The 22,461-nt window shown below is 35.1% G+C and overlaps 1 protein-coding gene across 20 annotated transcripts in view; it reads right to left on the bottom strand.

Moving 5' to 3' along the window:
* DYRK1A (dual specificity tyrosine phosphorylation regulated kinase 1A) overlaps nt 1-22,461 on the bottom strand; it is a 207,023-nt gene that overhangs the window by 121,441 nt on the left and 63,121 nt on the right. For 18 of the 20 annotated variants that reach the window (XM_074213988.1, XM_074213990.1, XM_074213987.1 and 15 more), the window contains one exon: nt 17,760-17,846. The exons of the other annotated variants lie outside the window; for them this stretch is intronic. In XM_074213988.1, coding sequence (XP_074070089.1) covers nt 17,760-17,789 — 30 coding nt within the window. In that variant the 5' untranslated portion in view covers nt 17,790-17,846. The remainder of the gene's footprint in view (nt 1-17,759; nt 17,847-22,461) is intronic. 20 annotated transcript variants of the gene reach the window in all.

The raw sequence follows: 22,461 nt of genomic DNA, 5'->3' as shown, positions 1-22,461 counted from the left end.
TGCAGTTCATTCTTGACTTTTTTTTTTTAGATTTTTCAAGGCAGTGGGGTTAAGTGGCTTGCCCAAGGCCACACAGCTAAGTAATTATTAAGTATCTGAGGCCAGATTTGAACTCAGGTACTCCTGACTCCAAGGCTGGTGTTCTATCCACTGTGCCACCTAGCCACCCCACACTCTTGACTTCTACAAGAAGTTTTTCCTAATTAACTCCTAGTATCTCTCACCTTATCTTGTATTTAATCTGTACATATTTATTCTCTATATTATTCTGTCCTTTAGCAGATGTTTCTTGAGAGCAGGCAATCTTTATATTTGTCTCTCTAGTATCTTGCAAATCATAATCATTTAATAAATGCTTATTGATTGAATGAAAAAAAACACTAGTTCTTTCTGTCTCTAAAACTAACTATGGGACCTTGCACAAATATAAGTCTCTGAGCCTTAGTTCCTTCTTCAGGGAAAAAGAGGTCAGGTTAAATAGACCCCAAGGACCTTTCCAGCTCTACATCTACGATGAGATTTCACACTGTAACTCTAGATGAAATAGAAGTTTCTTCAAAGCAGAGTTGCATATGTTCTCTCTGGTCCCTATGATTGTTGATTATGTGAGATGGGCTACTATTTAATAGCTTATTATATTTATCCAGAAAATCAAAAATATCTCTAACTGGGGCAATTAGTTTATGACAGTGTCTGATACTAAGAAATCTTGCTGCTTATTCAGCTAAATTACCTCCAAAAATTAGGGTACAAGTAATTTTTAAACTGTGAATCTATTAAGGTTGAAATTTTGACACAATATGTTTCATTATCATCCAATATAGTAGCTTCCCCAAGGGTGACCCATATATCATTATTTTTTTCATGCTTCATGGGCAGGGCAATTGGTAGAAAGACCTGAGTTCAAATGAGATACTTGGGAGCTGTGTGACCCTGGATAAGTGACTTGACCTGTTGTGCCTAGCTTTTTAATCTATAAAATGGGTTTTTTTTAGGGGATGATACTAAAGTGATTTGTCATTTCCTTTTCTAGGTGATTAAGGTGGTGTACATGGGTAAAATAAATTGCTGAGAGTCACACAGCTTGTAAGAATATGAGACTGAATTTGAACTCAGGGATTCTTGACTCCTAGACTTGCTCTCTATTCATGTAGCCACCCAGCTGCCTCTGCTGTTTTGGGGTTTTACTGAAGGAGCTTAATAAATGTTGACTGAGGGGCGGCTAGGTGGCACAGTGGATAGAGCACCGGCCCTGGAGTCAGGAGTACCTGAGTTCAAATCTGGCCTCAGACACTTAATAATTACCTAGCTGTGTGGCCTTGGGCAAGCCACTTAACCCCATTTGCCTTGCAAAAACCTAAAAAAACAAAAAAAACAACAAAAAAAACCAAATAAATAAATAAATGTTGACTGATTGACTTTGATTATAGCAGTACCACACCTTTTGTCTAATAAGAGGAGATGCATTAGGCAAAATAAAAAACCTTTTTTAAAAAAATCAACTACAGAAAGCCAAGAAGAGGGAGCTAGTCTGAAAAAGATTCTAAAGCTTTATTAGACTGCAAGCTCAATTAATCATTCATGTAATATCATAGCCAAAAAAAGCCTAAATGTTCTTAATGTATTAAAAGAGGCAGTTTCTAAACTCTGTCCTTTTCACCTGTAGCACTGCTTCCTCCCAAGGGTGTAGGGTGTGTTCAAGGAAGACTAGTACCTTGGTGTGAGAGCTGAGGAAGCCTTTTCAGGGCTGCTTTCCACCTTTGATGTCTACCTGAACCATCTAACTCTCATCTGTGGCTCCAAGAAGCTATAGCATGCAGCTACACTGGTAAACCTGCTTTTGGCAGGCAGGCTAAACCAGGTTGAGGGTAACCAAGGGAGTCTCAAACACAATGGTGAGTGGGGGGAGGGTCTACCCCAAGTATGTGAAGTCTACCAATGGTGGAATGGGTGGAGGAGAACAATGACCATGAGGCCAACTGCTATGGAGCATTTAGAGCTTGGTTAGACATGGAAGACACCAAGGTCATCCATTGCATCTAGAGCCATCACCAGTTATTTTGACTCTTGCTATACTGGATCATGATGACTTTGGAAGAGAGCATGAGGCCAATGACTTCCTGCACCTCTACCTCACTTAGATCGAATTTATGCACATAACAAAAAACATCATTGTTTCTCAAAGTCCTCTGATAACAGGCAAATGACAAAGCAGTAGATGTAGATACACTAGATGCTGTAGCCAAAACCCCACACACTGGTGACCTAAGCCATAGGATCGTTTTTCCACTGAAAGCAGCAGTGGGATTTGGCAGTCTCCTGGGTGACTGAGCAGTGTTTAAAGATGGCATTGCTCACTGCAAGGAAGGGGCTAGAAAAGGTGCCCTAAAAATTGTCTGCTTGCCCAACCCTGGCCTGATTCCTGCAGCAGGTGGGGGAATCCCACAATTCGGTTGAGACAAAAAATAATCCACAAAAAAGATTCTATTCAGCACTGGTGAATGGAACAAGTGGACACTCATAGATAAAACAAGATCCAATAGACCTGAACAACAGCTCCTGTTGCAAGACTGCCAAATGAAGACCAGCTTACTTAACTTAGAGCTGTATACACCTTTTTCTGGAGTGGTAATGGTAAAAGGGGACTTGTGAAGCTGGGGTAAGTTTTTCAATCAAAACTAAACTAGTTAACATTCTTGAATGCCCACCAAAAGAAGCGAATGGCAGGTTCAAGATAATGAGATTGCCATTTCCAGGAAAACACCATCCCAGCATCATCAGTGCCTATGCTCCTTACCATGACAAACCCTGATGGAGTTAAAGTTTTATGAAGATCTGGAGACCTTATCATCAATGTACCACAAGTGGACAAGCTTATAATTCTGAGTGATTTTAATGAAAGAGTAGGCTCAGATTACCAGACATGGGAGGAAGTCACTGGGAGGAATGGAGGTAAGAGCAATAGCAATAGCCACCTTCTACTGTAGACTTGTACATCTCATAACCTTCTCATCACAAACAATATCTTCCATTTACCTACATACAAAATTTCCTGCATGTACTCTGGTAACAAACATTGGCATCTATTATGTGATTATTGTAAGGAGAAGAGACAGACAGGATGTGAGAGTGACAAAGGCAACATGTAGTGCAGAATGCTGAACTGATAACAGACTCATTCTCTCTAAGCTAAATATTCACATTCAAAAAAAGCAGCCCCAAGGAAAATTGAATGCTAAAAGAATTAATGTCCAGAGATTACAGTGTCTCTCTGAACAGTTTGTTACTAATTTGGAGGGAAAACTGAGCCCACTCAAATTGGCAACAGTGGAACAGAAAAGGAGTGAGCAGCTTTTGGAGATCTGGTGTACAGCACTGCATTTGCTCATCTGGACCAGAACACTCACAAACATCAAAACTGGTTTGATGAAAATGATGGGAAATACAGAAGCTGCTAAATGAAAAATGAGGATTCCACAGGATTTGTCAGCAGGATAGTTCTTCCATTCATAGGAAAAGCAGCATTTAATTCCATCAAGAGTACAAGTAAAACTTAGAGAGATACAGGATTCTTGGCTCAGTAAGAAGGCAAATGAAATTCAATTTTATGCAGACAGTAACAAATCAAAATGCTTTTATGATGGGACACGATCCTAGAGAGATGAGTTGAACACTTTCATAGTGTTCTTAACAGACTATCATCAATCAATGCAGAAGCCATTGACTATTTACTTCAAGTTAAAGTCAATCAGTCCCTAGCTGAAGGTGAAAGTAAAAAAAGAGGTTTTGAATGCTATTAGGCTCCTTTCCAGTAGGCAAAGCACCTGGTGCTGATTCTAGTCCAGCTGAGACCTACAAGGTGTGTGTGTGTGGGTCCATTGTTCATCCAAAACCTCTCTATTTGACTGAAATTTTGCAGGTTATATGACATGAAGAGACTATCCCCCAAGAATTTTAGGATACCTCCATTGTCCATCTCTATAAAGGTAGAGGGAATAGATTGTCCTATGACAATCACAGGGATATTTCTCTGCTGCTTGTCCTAATTTTGGTCTAATGATTAACACCAAGAAAATATAGGTACTCCATCAGTCAGCACCATATCGTCCTTATGTGGAAACATTGGTTAGAGCAAATGGAGAAGTTTTGAGTATTGTAGACAAGTTTCTTTCCAGGAAGGTATACATACATTGACAATGAGAATGACACTCCATTGCTAAAGCTAGCTCAATATTTGGGAGGCTCCAAAAGAAAGTGTGGGAGAGAAGAGGTATTAGACTGACTACTAAACTGAAGATCTACTGAGCTGTGTTGACCTCATTGCTATGACTGCGAAACCTGGACAATCTACCAGCTTCATGCCAGGAAACTGAATCACTTCCATTTAAATTGTCTTAGGAAGATTCTGAAGATCACCTGGCAGAAGATACCAGACACTGAGGTCCTTTCTTGAGCTAAACTGCCTAGCATTCCAACATTACTATAGGGAGTGCAACTATGATGAGCTGGACACTTTGTTAGAATGCCTGATGTACACTTGCCAAAAAAAAAGCTATTTAATTGAGAACTCACACAGGGCAAACACTTACGGCGGGGGGGGGGGGGGGGGGGGGGGGGGGTCAAAAGAAGTGATACTAAAATACCCCAAAGATGGGGCACATTGGTACAGGATCATTCAGTATGGCATCAGTGAGGGTGCTTCACTCTTAAAGAAAGGCAAAACTGAAGCAGCTCAAAGGAAATGCGACATCCATAAATTTAGAGTACCTACCCCAGGTGATCACAGGAATTATTTTAGTCTGATCAGCCACAGTTGGTAATATGGCTCAAACACAGAGATGTCATTTACCAACCAGCATTGCCTCCCATTCTAAGTACAAAGATTTGGAAAGATAATGAAGGTTGGAGATTGTCCCAAAGAGGGTAGCCATAAGGGTAAAAAGCATCAGACCTTTGTCAAATGAGCCTAAGGCCCTAAAGATGTTTACCTGAAGAAGAGAAGATTAAAGGGGGAGATAAGGTATCTATCTTCAAGTATAAGAAGAATTAGCAAGTGGAAAAGGAATCAGAATGGTTAGGTAGGACCCTTGAATGGGAAAAAGCCATTAACAATAGGCAGAAGTTAGGAAGATGCAAATTGAGGCTTGATGATAAGGAAAATTAACAATTAGGTCTGCTTAAAATGGTCAGAAGATGCAGGTAATATTGCACTGCAAGAGTACATTATTCTGGGGCAGTTAGGTGGTGCAGTGGGAATAGAGCACCAACCCTGGAGTCAGGAGGACCTGAGTTCAAATCCAGCCTCAGACACTTAATAATTACCTAGCTGTATGACCTTAGGCAAGTCACTTAACCCCACAGCCTTACAAAAACAAAACAAAACAAAAAGAGTACATGGTTCTGTAAGAAATCATGAGTTAAGACTTCAGAAAAGCTTAGAAGGACTTGCATGAACTGATGCCAAGTGAAGTGAGCAGAACCAGGAGAACATTATACACATTAACAACAACATTGTATGAGGATCAATTATGATGAATTTGCTCTTCTCAGCAGTACAATAAACAAAGACAATTCTAAAGGACATGCAATGGAAAATACCATCCACATCCAGAGAAAGAACTATTAAGTTTTAATGTAGACCAAAGCAAACTATTTTCAATTTTTAAAATTTGTTTTATGCTTTATGTTTTTTTTCCTTTTTGTTTCGATTCTTCTTTCACAATATGATTAATATGGAAAAATATTTAACGGAGTTACACATCTATATTAGACTACTCTCTGGGGGGGTAGGGAGGGAGAAGAGTGTGGAACTCAAAACTTTACAAAAATGATTTTTGAAAACTATCTTTACATGTAATTGAAAAAAAACAAATCTGGTTTTTTTTAAATAAATTAAAATAGAAATGTAGGTATACAATCTGAACTTTGTCAAGTATGCTTCGGTGGGAATTTTTTTCAGTTATGGATTAGAACTAGGATGACACTGAGGTTCCTTCCATTTCTAAAATTCTGTGGGTATTTCCCCCATATTAAAAGTGCATTTGCTCTTCATCTCAGTCTCTTAAGAGAATTCCCAGTTTCCCTTAAAGTTCAATTTAAATGACAGGAGACCTTTTCTAATTCTTACCTTCTAATTAATAGCCCATTCTCCCATATTATTTTGTATCAAACTTATATGGGTACACATTTTCCCCCCTTATTGGGAGAATATCCTCCTTTAGAGTGACTTTCATTTGTTTCTGTGGTGCCTAAGTCAAGAATTAGCAACTAGTAGGTACTAATAACTGCTTACTTATTCATTGGTTCTCTTTTCTTCATTGTTATGTGAATAATTTAGAGAATAAAATAAAATCCCCTTATCACAATAAGGTAAGGTAATCAATTCCAACCTGAACAGGCTTAAACCAAATACTTTAATCATGTTCCAAGTAACAACTACAGAAAGGTCAATCAGGATATGATTGAGATGCCATTCTACTGTCTACTTTTATCATTGATAATATAGTAAAACAGAAAGGAAACATGATCCGAGTCAGTGTGATATATTGAGTAATACAATAAAGGAAACATATACATGGATAAAAAGGAAGGGGGGGATTGGGGAAAGTAGAAGAGAAGAGCAAATTATACATTCGAATGCAAGTTTATCTACCTAATAATACTAATAAGACATAAGACCTAGGACAGGAATGTAGCTTTGGAAAAGTACATTTTATTGAAAAAGATAGCTAGGTAGTATAACAGAGTCACAGGGACTGGAGTCAGGAAGAGCTAAGTTCAAATTCAACCTCACTTTGCCTCAGTTTCCTCATCTGTAAAATGAGCTGAAGGAAATGACAAACTACTGAAGTATTTTTCCCAAGAAAACCCAAAGGATCATTCAGAGTTGAACATTAATGAAGATGACCAAACAACAACTTTATTCAAAAGGAAAAGGGAAGAAAAAGAGAAAGAATAATAATACTATTTGGTAACATTTAAGAACCTCAGAAATAGAAGTGTTCCCTTTTAGAACCTTCATATCACACCCTTTCCCCCAATCCCCCCTCTCCCAGGCATTGTCCAGAGAAGCAATTCTACCACAGCTATTATCACCAACAACCACTACCACCACCTGCCTCCAATAGAGGTAGAGAAGCTAGAGTAGATAAGAGTCACAAGGTACCCTGAGGGAAATACAAGAGAGAACACTTGCAGGACAGGTCAAACCACTGCTGACTTCAATTCCTTTCAGATCCTAGTAGAGACAGTCCAGGACCCTGTGCCCATTACCACTCCACTTCTAGTCCACCAGCCCTATTTCCACTTTCACTTCCCATAAACATTAAGAAAACTTCCTTTAACAGACCAGGAATCCAGCTTCACTAACACCACCAACTGTCATAGAGGGACAGGTAAACTCAAGAAACCCAGAAATAACAATGTCCATAAGACTACTGGTTATGTTTACAACCCAGCTTCTACAGCCATCAATCAATCGGGCAAGCAACCCTTGTAGAGATGTGATCTGGCAGCAGCTTCAGTGAGTAAGGCAGTCCCAAATTAAATCACAGTAAATAAAAACCCAGTTAAAAAAGTTCTCACCAACCAAATTCTTAGTACCACCAAATATTTGAACAGCAGAAATTGATATGATATTATCAATAGAAATGATATTAAAGATGATCCACTGTGGAGCAGTTAAGTGGTGCAGTTGACAGAGCACCATCCCTGAAGTCAGGAGATCCTAAATTAAAATTTGGCCTTGGACACTTGAGGTGTACTAGCTGTGTGAGCTTGGGTAAGTCACTTATCCCCCACTGCCTTAAAAAAAATTAAAAACAAAGAAGATCCATTGCCATATAATTTCTGTTGCACCTTAAGTGCCACTCACCTAATAGTTGAGTCCTCTTTCGTGTATGTGTGTGTGTGTGTGTGTGTGTGTGTGTGTGTGTGTGTGTGTATTTCCCCTATTAGAAAGTGAGACCCTTGAGAGTAGGTACATTATTCCTTTTCTATTTGTATCCCCAGGGCTTAACAGACTATATGGTGCTTCAAACACCATCAAGAAACACTTTTTCATTCATTCATAATAAAATGAACTGACATTAACAAAGTCCAGGAACCAAGGGGAAAAATAGTAAAGAACATTTGGAAAAAAGATCAATATGGAAATATAAACAAAAGCCACAAAAACAATTAGACAAGAGAGAACTGGGAACTAGACAAAATTGATGATACTGAACATAAACCACTCAAAGAAGTTTTATATAGTAGATAAGGAGAACTTAAGATATCTGGACACCTGCAAAAACTCTCCCTCTTCCAAAATCAGAGAAATTTCTAACTTACTGATTCACCTTCACATTTTGATTCTTCAAAAAGTTAAAAGAAACCAAACAAGAACTTTTACAACTATAGACAGATTTGAATTTATTCAATTAAAAAGCTTTTACAAGAACAAAATAAAAAGATTTAGAAGATAAAAGAAATAATTGCATCAAGTATCACCAACAATATATCCAAAATATATAGGGAATTAAATACAATATCTAATATCAAGAACTAAGATAAATAGATCAATGGTCAAAGAACAGGAACAACTTTTAAATTAAGAATTATAGGCCATTTTGACTTATATGAAAACAAAGTCCATATCATAAACAAGAAAAATAAACTTAAAGTCATACAATGAAAATTGGCAAAAAATGACCAAAAATGAGAGTCAGTGTGGAAGGGCCATGGAAAAAAAGAGATTATATAAACAACATTAGCAACACCATAAAGAAGTCAAACTATGCCTATTTAGAATTATGCAATAAAAGTGACCAAACTATTTCTAGCCTTTGATCAAGTAACTACACTACTGGTTACATAACCTGACGAAATAAGGCCATTATAAAGGTTCAAAATAAACAAAAATATTACTCGAAATGCTATTCTTAAAATAAAGAACTGGAAACAAAGCAGAATCCCAAGGAAATACTTAAAAAGCAATAGTACATGAATGTAATGGAGTCCTATAGTTCAATTAGAAAAGACAAAGGAGAGATTCCCCAAAACAAAGGAAGAGATATATGAAATGATGCAAGAGAAAAATATATGACTACAACAATGTAAAGGAAATGAATACTTAAAGATAATCAAAGTATTTAAATAAATTGCCATTGAAAATTAACTACAAAATAGAAAATAGAACATTTGCCCTTCACAGCAAAGAAATAAAGGACTGTTAGAATATAGTATACATTGTCAGATGTTGTCAATGCTTTTGGTGTTTTTATTTAATTGTTTTTCTTTGTTATATGGGACAATTTTAACAATCCAATGAAGGGGGAAGAGTTGAAATGGTCGTGATGTATATCAATGAACCAATTATTTTGAAAGATTATAAAGATAGTGGTGGGCAGAGAAATAGTAGGGTGAGAGACACTTTATACTAATAGGGACAAATAAAAGTTATAGGGGAATCCCAGTTCTCCCACATAAACCCCTGAGAAGGGCCCTAGAAAAATCTATGCTGGAGAAAGCAAAAGAAATAGGAACAAATTCCTCCATTCAGATCAGGCCAAAACTGCACAAAATGATATCATCTGATACTGGGACATTGGTCACATTAGAGAGGCTAGTTCAAATTCCAACAAAGATGTCAGATACTGCTAAAGCTGAAAGAAGGTTCATATGAGGGAAACCAGTCCAAACACTGCTTAAATGATATGAAACCTAGAAATGGGCTTCTACAATAGCTCTAATTCCACAAAAGCTCTGGCTTCTATCATTTATCTTATGCCAATTAGTGTGCTCAACATGGAAGATTCTTAGTCAGTGAATGTTCCTGGAGATCTTAATTCAAATATGAATGCTGTCCTTTCAGAATGAAACAAAGACAACGTTGAGAAAGTCAGCTATGGTAGGTCAATGAGCAGGGAGACCAGGCCAGGATATGTATTTCTGGTAACATAAAGAGATGCAGGATAAAAAGCCAAGTCAATTCCAGGACATGTATTCTACAGAGACCTGAGACCGATGCACTCCCCAACATACAATAGAGTCACAAGAAGGAATACAATCAACTTCCTCCTGACTGGACATTGTGCAAGGGAAAAGAAACAGATTAGCTAAGGCCAGAACCCTTAAAGCACCATGAGGAAACTGAGAAATCCAAGGAGTAAGTCAGAGCATGGGGCCAAATACCTTATATATCTGTAACACCAATGACATTCAAAACAGCTTAATCCAGAATCTAGAAGGGATAAGACCAAACAAGGTCTACCTGACCCATTCAAGAATGAAGTATCAAAGGGAAATAGCCACAATTCAAAGTCTGAATGAGAGAACTAAGGCTAGGAATATGATTAAACAAAGTATACCATACGCTGAAAACACCAAACAAAATGAAATACTGACAAGAGAAGTCCAAGAGATAAAACCAAGCACTATTCCACAACTAGAAATAAACTTCAGAGAAATAAAAGAGAGCTAAGCAAAAAAGAAGTTTAAGAGTGACCAAAGAAGCAAGAAATGGGGGGGGGGGGATGTGAGAGGAGATAACAGTAGAAAGTTATGAGCTGTCAAATGTACACATAAAGGAGGTAACATTGACAAGAAGGGTCACCTCTTCTTCAGCAAGTAGAATACAGCAGGAGATGACAAAAGTTACTAATAAAATATTTATATTGGTTATTGTTTTATATTTTAAAGATATTGCATACAATGAGAAGAACAACTCAGAACCTGATTCTAGACAAAGAAAAACTGGATGCCAGAATGAAAATAATTAAAATCTGAAGAGACCACTCCCTCTTAAAATTTATGAAAAGAAAGTCATAGTTTGATGTGCATCTTGAATTTTAATAAAATACAGAAAAAGTTAAGGAAAGATGCTACTGCTTGAATTCCAAAGGAAACAATGGAAAGAAGCTCTCAAAAATAAATCCTGAGAACTCAAAGAAAAGTCATCTCCATGGAGAAAGAACTCCATGGAGAAAGAAAAGAAAAGGTAGCCTAGAAAGATCAATGTGGCTAAACAGAAAATTCAACAACTATTTTAACTGATTTTTTTTTAAAATGTATATAAAATGAAAGCAAGGGAAGATAACAGGATGAATATAAAAGCATTGGAATAGTCATGTGAAAAATACTATCAGGAATGCAAAAAACTCAAGAGATCAGCTTAAGAAAACAAGGACAATAAAATACCTTATTAGGATATGATGAACAGAATCATTGCTAGAACATTGCTAGAATCATTGAATAGAACAATGCTAAATGACAAAGAAGAATTATTTTTCAATGAAAAAGGCAACAAAAAATGGCTAAGGAAATAAAGAAGGAAATAATAAAAGGGTACTTACCTTCCTTATCATACATCAACTAGTAGTACAGTTGAACCTCAATGGCAGACACTAAATGAACAGGTAAAAACTTGAACTCAAAGAAAAACTTAGAGAAACTACCTTCCTCAAGCTTGTTTGCAGAAGAGGACCATGAATGCAGAACACTACATATTACATCACTATTTTTAATGTCTGTCAATTTTCTTAAATTTCCCCCCACTTTTTAAATTCTTTATATTTTAAGTAATATTATTACAGGGGAAGAATATATAGCAGGAAAGAATACAATAGAAATTGTAGTTGATGTAACAATAAAAGATACCTATAAATAAAAAGTTTTAAAAGAACTTTTAGATGTAAAAATGGATGCACTTAGTGACTTTTGAATGACCATGGATAAAAGAAGTGCTAAGTAGCAATGATGTGGCCAATAAAAAATAGACTTACAGTCAGGAAGAAAGAGATTCAAATGCAGAATCAAAATACAGTATGAGCACAGTGTAATTGAATAAATTTTTGCAGGAAAAAAGGAAGTGGGGGAAGGGAGGAATTGAGCAGACCCAAAACAGATAGAACCATTCACAGAAAGAAGGAAAATGGCCAACCATAGAGAGAATCAAGTCAAAAATAAGGAAAATGACCACATCTGTTATTATAGGAAGTAAAAAGAATATATCTAATAATACAAAAGAATCATATTTGAAGAATCATATTCATTTTAATGAATTTAATTCATAATCATATTCATTTTAAGCTCAATGACAAGAGAAAAATATTCACAAAAAGGGCTACCAGAATGGTGAAATACCTAAGAATTAAACCATGAGGACTAGCTGAAGGAACCAGGAATATTTAACCTAAAGAAGATTAGAAATAATTCCTGACTTCAATATATGAAAGACCGGCATTAGGGATTCTACTTGAACCTTTCAGAGAAAAACACAGGAACAATCAGTAAATTTTTTTTTCTTTTTTTAGGGTTTTTTTTTTTGCAAGGCAATGGGGTTAAGTGGCTTGCCCAAGGTCACACAGCTATTATTAAGTGTCTGAGGCTGGCCTGACTCCAGGGCCAGTGCTCTATCCACTGCGCCACCTAGCCTCCCCTTCTAGATAAAATTATTTAAAACAAGTACAAAGTTTCCCTTCACTAGATCTTCAAGTAAAGACTAGTTTAGTTGTTGCCTAAGCTGTAAAAGAGTTGGGTTGAAGTTTTCTATAATAAGCTTAACACTGGCAGCAAATAAGTGTAGAGTAAGGAATGCTAGAGCCTGGGGTTTTAACGTGCTTGTTCAGAATAGAAAGCAGAGGTTTTCTAATAATCGACTGATGATGTTATCAACTGAACTTTACTAAAAAGTAGTGAGATTCCTATTAAATCAGGTGTATCTAGCTCCTGAAGAAGATTCCTGATGAATTTTATCACCTTAGATTATCTATAGTAAGATTCATGAGGATGGTGTTCAGGGATAAGAGTTAATGATGAATGAAGCAACTAGGTGGCAGAGTGGATAAAGCAAAGGTCCTGGAGTCAGGAAAAACCTCAACTCTAATCTAGCCTCTGATAAGTCACTGACAAGTCCCACTGCCTCACCTTCTTCTCCCCCCAAAAGGGGGAAAAGAGTTAATAAGGGGAATCAAGAAGATAGAGTTGCAGGAAGGATAGTGAACTACATAATATATTCCCCAATTCCTCCAAAATTAATCTAGATAATAAGCCATAAAAAATTCTTATAGGTAATTTTAAAGAAAATCATGAGGGCGAATCATTTTTTTCTTGCCCAGATTAGCATGAGATAAGACAGATAGGTACTGATTTATACTGAAGTTGGGATCTGGCCAAGGCTGTAGAGCTGAGAATACCAACCCAGGAACAGGCTATGAACCAGAACAAGAGGAGATCTTAGACCCATAAGGAGCATCCTTCATGGAGGATGCAGGAACAAATGCCAACTGGAAGTTGGGTTTTAAGTCACTACCCAGTGCTGGGTCATCAACTCAAGGACAACTGAGTAAGACAGCTGTGCCTAGAGGTAGCATTCTAAGATTAAAAAGCAGCTACAGGCACTAGTACAGAAGCAAGCAGTGGTGGTATGGCTCAGACTTCAAAGCAGAACAGGGCTTTTGCTTAAACTTTTAGCCCAGTCTACAGAGGAATAACGAAAGTAGGAATCCCATACCCAAAGATAAGTATAGGAATCGCAAAGAAACTTGCTTGAAGGAAGTCCACAAGAAAATAGTTCTGTCATTCTGAACCACTAAAGCTTCCCAGTTGGCTTAAAAGTGGCTGAATCTACCAGAAGTCTATTTATTGTTGCTCAGACCCAAGTTTAAAAGGGACAAGAATGCAAAAATCTTACTCGGGCAACAAACTTCCTGAATACTAAAATGAACCAAATAGAAAACAATGACTCCATGACCAGACAATAAGAATCTGGGGCAGGAGGGGGCAGGGAGATGACAGAATATCACCAATACTTTAAAGGGAATTCAAGGAAACTGTCATCACAGAGGGGCCGGGTCCTAGAAGATGTAAATAGCTTAAGAGGAAAAAGTTTAAAATGAAATGAATTTCATTACTTATGAAATGAAAGAGACACAATGGAAGGGGAGGCGAGGAATGACCTTGATAGGAATAATAGAGGGGAGAGGTAGGCAATAGGGTTTGTACAGCAGTAAAAAAGGGTTTCACTTTCACAAAGCTGAACTAAATATGAGGGTAGATAAATGCATTTAAGAAGGAATACAGGCAGAATTTCAGTAGTTGGGAGAGAATTCTTTGAGGGAAACAGGTGATTAAGGTGACTATCCATTATTCCTTGAATTGTCTAAATCATGGTTGTCCAACCTTTTAGCTCTTCTGGGCCACATCATCGAACAAAAACTTATCCAGAGCCACATACAGAATTAATATTTATTTATGACTATAATGTAACCCATATTACCAATGAGTATAAAAATGAAATGTAACAATGAATAAAGTATAATAAAACATTTATTTTTAAACACAAAAATAAAAACATGTCATTTTTAATGTGAACAGAGTCTGGTTTTTCAAAAGAAGTGCATCTATATCTGGTTTGATAGAGATTATAATAAGAATATTTTCAAGATGCTCCTCTGAAATTTTTATTCTATTTTAACTTTTTTGCATGCTTCAAACGAGGAAAAAAAAAGTTGCCCATAAATATACATACTACCCAAGAGAAATCGCCCAAACAGGGCATATTCATGAAATGCCGAATATACTTCTTTTGGGCAAGTAAAATTTATATAAGTCCAATAGGGACACTTGAATAAATTTTTCTTTAAGTTACATATCTGATTGCAACTCTATCCATTCTATTTGCAAGTTTGCAGGCAAGATGTTAATGTCAACTGAGAATAAAGTAACAAATATACAGAACTGCAGCAGGTATTTTCTAAAATCTTGATATCTATTCTCAAACTCCTGCAACAAAATAGCAATTAATGCTGCATACAATAAACCTGCCCATTGCAATTACATTGAATCATATAAAATTTAAAAATAAAGATTCTAATTCCTATATGCATATCTTGTTAAAAAAAATGCTAGCACTCTGTAAGAAGACACAACATTAGTTACAAAAAAGTCAAGCCATGATAGTTAAAGGTTAAGTCTATGGTATTGTAATGTTGGCACATGAGCACACCTGTTCCTTCATTTTCCAGTTACACAATACTGTCTGTGTGAATGGGCTTTGAGGGCTACATGGAGCCCGTGGGCCACAGGTTGGATACACTCAGTAAATATTTATTAAGCTTCTAAACACAATCACTATATTGTGTGCAGTTACTATCAAGATGAAAGACAAGAGACCCTGTCTTCAAAGAGTGTTGATTAATTAGAAATGACCCAACTGCTTAACAACTGAAAAAATGACTGAAGCATGTTACATCAATATTATGAAATGTTGCAATAAAATTTAAAAGTACAATGAGGAATATGGAACTTAAAATTAAACAATCAGGAATGAAAAAGGAAAACAGTAACACTGATATGCATACACTAAAACTGTTAAAAGAAAATTTACACAAATACAGACAGAAGTGAATCTGAAGGACAAAGTAATGAAAGGAATAACTGACTACCTTATGTCAATTCATTTAAATGCATATGTGTATTATTGTGCATGCATAAACAGATACAATTTTTATTTTTTGCTAAAGTTTCATAATAGAATTTTTTTTTAATAAGAAAATGACTTGGGTAGCTAGGTGACACAGTGGATAGAGCACCAGTCCTGGAGTCAGGAGTACCTAAGTTCAAATCCAGCCTCAGACACTTAATAATAATTACCTAGCTGTGTGACCTTGGGCAAGTCACTTATCCTTATTGCTTTAAATAAATAAAATGCAAATAAGAAATAAAGAAAATGACATGATAGTGTCTATTACTCACTAGTATTGGCATTCAACACATTTTTTAAATGATATGATGAAAAACTTTTCTGATTGTGAAAGAACAAAAAAAAAAGATCGTATAAAAGCCAAGAATATTATTCAATTTCTTATTAATTTTTAAAACTGCAACATAATCATGTTATACAGGAATTTCTGTTTAGACTAAAATAAATGAGTTTTAAAAATTTTTTAAAGACCTATTTTTTTTTTAATCAGTAACTACTATTATATCATTATATGGATATGGTTAAAAACTGCAGCTTTAAAAGCAAACCAAAATACCTCAGTTTTAGCCTGGTGAAATAATAAAATTTTGGGATAAACTACTGTCTATGACTGAAAGTTTAAATTAAGTGGAAAATACAGAATCATCTTACCTGTTCTCATGGTCATAAATAAGATTAACTTATTAATAAATTTACCATAGAAAAATTGAATAAAATAAATCTTTGTTTTTAAGTTAACTACTTCCAAGTGATTAAAAAAGATTTGTCAAGCCAAATTTATACCAAGTACTATGACCAAACAATTATCTATAAAAATAAGATCATATTCATGTTTTGTGTTGCAAATCAAATATATGAAAATTCTGATTTAAAAAATAAAATTTTTACTCACAAATAGCATCACTATATAAGTCCTTTAAAACTGAATTCCCTTATAAACATTTAAATATGATTCCATTTAGGATTATCTAAATCATAAATATGATTATAATATAGGATTAACTCTCTTTTAAGACATGGTAATCTTATTGATCATATTAATTTGTAAAACTCACCATTATCATACTAAAAAAACTGCAATTGTTACCCTTTATAGACAGAAACACAATATTCCAAAGCCATACCAACAAGAGTAATCTATTCAAAATGTGTGCAGTTATGGTACTTCTTTTTGAGCTTAACTGACCATGTTTTTAAACAGCAGATTATAAACATAGTCAGGTAAAAACTACAAATATAGCTGAATCACTCCAACTCAAAACATAAAATCTTGTTTAATTTAGAATTTGTAGAAATCCCATCAGTTAACTGACATTTTTAAAAAATTAAATACATCTGGTAGCACTATGAACTCAGGTACCAACAAGACTACCTAAAGAGAACAGTTAGCTGGTTAACTGACTGGTTGGTTTGTTATTGTCTTTCGTTCTCAAAGAGAACCAAAAAGACATCACTATACTAGAGTCATGGAAGGGTATCTAATTGGGCTCAAATAGTCCACATGAACATTTGGAATGCAGAGGTCTCTAAATTTGAACATCTCACATTTTTTTTTGAGCTACTGCAATTCTGTTTCATGAATAGAACACAGCACCTTTGATTCAGGTACATCATATGGTACACAAATAATAGTTCCCTTTCTGGAGAATGGTGAAGTTGAATATAAAACCAACAAAACTGACCAATAAACATTTCTCTCCTGAAAAGTCAATTATTAAATCTTTACTCCACCAACAGTAAAATATCAATAGTAAAACAACTCCTGAAAGCAAGGATATTCAATTGTATTAAATAAGCTCAGCATGGAGAAATAAACTGTAAGTTTTTCAAAGCTAGAATAGGCCACACAATACTGAGCCCTTTTCATTTTAAAAGAATATTTTTTTAAAGCCACCTGATGAGTACTTACACTTTAACGTTCTAATTTTGTTATTCAGATAATAAGGCTACTTCTAAAAGAAAAACACTTCTGCTGGATCATTTAAAATAACTAGGATATCATTACCTAAATAGAAACTTCTTCCTATCTCCATTATGAGGAATCAGATGAGATAATTAATTTGTAAATGCTTAAAGAAATGTAAATTATCAAATTTTATTTAATGTTCAACTTATTAAAGTTTTGAATTTCATTAAGCTGCCAAAAGAACAAATCTGGGCATTTAAACTTTTTTCTAGACATCTAATAACACCCAATGTTTTTAATCATAAAGTTACCCCTGTCTCAAGAAACTTCATAAATTTTTACACTCACTCAAATAACCATGGTCAAACTGTATTTGAAAATTTGAATCACCTGTATGCATCGTCTTCTTTCAACTCTCATATCATCCTGATGGGGTGGGGGAAGGGAGGGAAGAGTCCAGCAGCAAAACTACAAACACTGTGTGAAGAAAAACAAATTATGATAAGAGATAATGATACAAAGACAATTACTCTTATCAAGGACCATCTAAAGTAAATTCAGTATTCCAAAACTAAACATGAGAATAAAATTATTTTAAGCTTTGAAATTTTTCTGATTTTTACTTGTTCTTTCAAATTTTACAGTGTCAATTTTCTTTAAAATACAAACATACATTTCTCACCCAGGACAAACCAAAAAAAAAAGTAAAATAATTTTAAAAAACAGCCAAATTATAAAAGAAAAATAACTATCACAACCTGCTTATATTATTAACCTAATATATTTAAGCTAAGAAATCATTTTATAAGTCTCATCACTCAATCCAGCTGAGATTAAATGGCAGTGAATTATATTATTTTGAGAATTGAACCTTTACCAGAGAAGGGAAAAGAGCAAAGAAAATACAGATAGAGAAAAAAAATCAAAATAGGCAAAGTATTCAAAATTTAAAACAGTTCAAAATTTAAAATTTAAAACATCATAAATTATCTACCATTTGGAACCAACTTCCTTTGTGACTTTCTCTTATCTGTTTTACATTATTACTCAGTTTTTGACTACTAATTTACTATCTTCTATTGTCAGACAATGGATTATTCTTGGCCAAAATTTTTTAAAGTACCTGCAAGTGCAATTTCACTATTATCCCTTGCAAAAAGAGATAGAAGTAAAAAAAAGAAAAAAAATTGGAAGCAAATTTCTGAATGCTTCCAACCATTTCTACCCAGGTAGCAGCAACCTCAATCTCTCAAAGCACTTTGTACCTCCCAGCAATTTATCAATCACACTCTATTTTCAAATATAATTATATCTATGCTCACCTTACCTTCCAGACTATATCACAAGGTTCCTGATGACTAGATATTATGATCTAATTCATCCTGGAATCCCTCTACCTATTGCAATGCCTTGCGATTAATAATTATTCAATAACTATTTACTGAATGAAACTTTATGTATTTTCCAAATGAATGATTTTCCAGATCAAACTGAATCCCTCCTCTCCTTGTCCTATCATCAAGTCCCAAATCCAAGCCTTGGCTTATTAACATACCTCCTCTAACCTGCATATTCACTTGCTAATCAATAGAGCTAAGTTAAAGTCACAAAACAAAATTACTCAACTTCAGCAATACTCTCACCAGTCACTCTTCTCTGACTGACCACCTAACTCAATGTCAGTAAGCCATTTTCAAACTTTCTCTTTTTTCCTAAAACTTCTCCAAATCCCCCCCTCCAACTCCCTCACCTCGTTATTTCCTTTTAGGAAACTGAGTCCATTCCCTTTTGAACTCTCTCTTGATCCTAAAAACCACCTTACATGTCCACCCCCAACTCCATTTCCTCCAAAGTCTGACCAGATATATTCTTTCCCTACCAAGGTCAAATTTTGGTATTAGACACATTTGAAGGCACTCCCTCTAATCCCCTCCAGCCAGCTGACTGCCTCAATCAGATTCATATTCTCTGTGGTTCTATTCAATTCTCTCCCTCATGAATATAAAACATGTCCAAGTTCTTTGTATCCACATTCTAAATAAACTCAATGGCTCCTACTATCACCCAAAACTATCTTCATATATGGCTCTCTTTAGCTTTCAAATTTCTAGAAAAAACTGTCTACACTCACTGTCTCAACTTCTTATCCTTTTAATCATTCCTCAATCCCAATAAATTTGTCTTATTCTTCATATTTCTTGACCTCACTGCTTGACCTCTTAAATGTTGCTGGTCACCTTCTTCTGGTTAGATACTCTGAACAGTGTGGATATAGTGCTGCATCTGAAGTCAGAAAGACCTAAATTCAAATCTTGCCTCAGTCACTTAATAGCTATTTGACACTGGGGAAGTCATTTAATACCATTTGATTCAACTTCCTCATCTGTAAAAAAGAGTTGAAGAAGGAAATGGCAAATTACTCCAGTATCTTTGCCAAGAAAACTCCAAATGAAATCATTAAGTATTGTACACAAGTGAAACAACTAAACAACAAGGAGTACAAAATTGTACCTAAGTAAAAGGTTTCAAGAAAATTTAGGACAGAGCAAATAATAGATGGTGGCTTTATAAAATAACAAAAGATGTTTTAAAAGCATAAAAAAATTGTTGGTGGACTTGTGAACTGATCCAACCTTTCTGGAGAGCAATTTGGAACCACACCCAAAAGGCAATAAAACTGAGCATATCCTTTGATCCAGCAATATCACTACTAGATTGGTATCCCCAAAAGATAACAAAGAGTTAAAAAAAAACCCTTATGTATAAAAATATTTAAAACAGCTCTTTTTGGCAAAGAATTGGAAATTGAGGGGATGCCCATAAATTGGAAAATGGATAAACAAATTGTAGTATATGAATGTGATAAAATACACATAAGAAATCATGCAGGACTAGACTTCAGAATAGCCTGGAAAGACTTGCATGAACTTATGCTGAGGGAAGTGAACCAGAACCAGAAGAACATCATATACAAACCATCAACTATGATGGACTTGTTTATTTCAGTACAATAATCAAAGACAATTCTAAAAGACTTCTGATAGAAAATACCATCCATATCCAGAAAAGTAACTATGGAGTCTGAATGAAAACCAAAGTTTAACTATTTTCAATTTTTAAAATTTATTTTATGTATTATGGTTCCCCCCCATGGTTTTTCCCCCTTTTGATTCTTCTTTCAGAACATAATCAGCAAGGATACATGTTTAACATATTTCCTCATGTATAACCTATTTTAGATTGCTTTCTATCAGGAGGAAGGGGGAGAGAAAATTGTGAAATTCAAAACCCTACCAAAAAAATGACTGCTGAAAACTAACTTTGCATATAGTTAGGGAAAAAAGAATAAAAGGTTAACTCATTTTATAGACTGACCTTAAAAACAAGACAAGAAAAAGATGCTAAGAATGATTGGACTACCTGAAAGATATGACCAAAGAAAGACTTTCAGTAATTATGGAAGTAAACTTAAGACTAATTAAAAACAGAGTGGCAAAGTGAAATTAAAAATAATCCCTGCTTATATCCTCAAAGAAACTCAAAATCAAAAGGTTTCATGAAAGCAAATTGCTGTAATACAGAACTTTCTGATCAAACAAAATTTCCAGTAAGCACTCAATATCACAGGACAAGAATCCAAATGAAATGATATTTTAACAACCATCACTATAAAGGAGAAGAAAACTTGGAAAATGATATTCTAAGAGGGGGGAGAATAACACAGGTTTACTACCAAGAAAATTTACTCAACAAAACTGAATATAATAAAACAAAAGGAAAAATCAGAAAAGAAACCATTATGAAATACAGAACTTGGAAGCAGACCTGATGAGAAAAAAAATTTGGAAATGCAAACAATGGAACCAAGAAAACATAAAGACATATGAGCAATTTCAAGGAAATATACAAAAATTTTAAGTTTACATTCTCATAAGGGGAGAAGAAACCAGGCACCTACCTCCTTCACATCCTACAGTCATCAGGAATCATTATCAAAAGTCAAAGCATGGTATTGATTTTATCTTTTCATAATTTTAAAAAGGGAAAAAAGAGAGGGATGGGGAAAAAATATACTAGGAAAATATACTTGGGAAAGATAGGGGGATTATTAGGAAATCTGAATGCACAAATAAAAGACTATCAAAACAAAAGTAAGGAAGCAGAGAAGGGGTCACATGAAGTTCATTTTCAACTAAAAAAATTAAGGAGAGCAAGTATAATGTTTAGTATAGACATGAATTAAAAATGAGAAGGGGCAACTAGGTGGGGCACAGTAGATAGAGCACTGGCCTTGGAGTCAGGAGTACCTGAGTTCAAATCTGGCATCAGACACTTAATAATTACCTGTGTGACTGGGCAAGTCACTTAACCCCACTGCCTTGCAAAAAACAAGAGAGAGAAAGAGAGAGAGAGAGAGAGAGAGAAACAGAAAAAGGAGAAAGAGTAATGATGAGGGTGAGCAACAAAGGGATCCTGAAGGGATTCAAAAGGAAAGAAATAAAGTGAATGGTGATTGGATGAGGCAAAAAAGATAGGAAGAACAGCAGGAGTAAATTTAATTAAGCATAAATCTCTTCTGATATGCACACCTCATCTTTATGAAGAGGAAAAAGTATTGAGAATAGAATAGTGGAAAATACACAATTAATGTTAACTGTAAATATGCTTGGGATGAACTTACCCATAATCAAATAAAGACAATAAAATGGATTCAGAAAGCAGAATTTTTCACTGCTTTTTATAAGAACCATTCTAGAAATAAAAATTCCAGAGTCAAAAATAAGCAAATAGCAAAAATTCTACTATGAAGCAGCAATCATAATCTTATATGAAGTCAGTCAATAAATATTTAGTAATAGCTATCACGGGTCTCTATGTGGCCCACATTTAGGATACAAAAAGCAGAAGATAACTTCAGCCCTCAACAAGGTCACATCTGATTGAAAAGAATACAAGAAAAAAAGCAAGTACATGTACTTAAAGAAAAGAAAAGAAACTGAGAAAAGTTTTATGCTTAAAAATGCAATCAAATAGGGGGCAGCTAGGTGGCACAGTAGATAGTGTACTAGGCCTTGAGTCAGGAGGGCCTGGG

This window comes from Macrotis lagotis, chromosome 1 (assembly GCF_037893015.1).
Source record: "Macrotis lagotis isolate mMagLag1 chromosome 1, bilby.v1.9.chrom.fasta, whole genome shotgun sequence".
Taxonomy (NCBI): Eukaryota; Metazoa; Chordata; class Mammalia; order Peramelemorphia; family Peramelidae; genus Macrotis; species Macrotis lagotis.
Note: the sequence above shows the minus strand (reverse complement) of the source record. Positions and strands in the feature narration are given on the sequence as shown.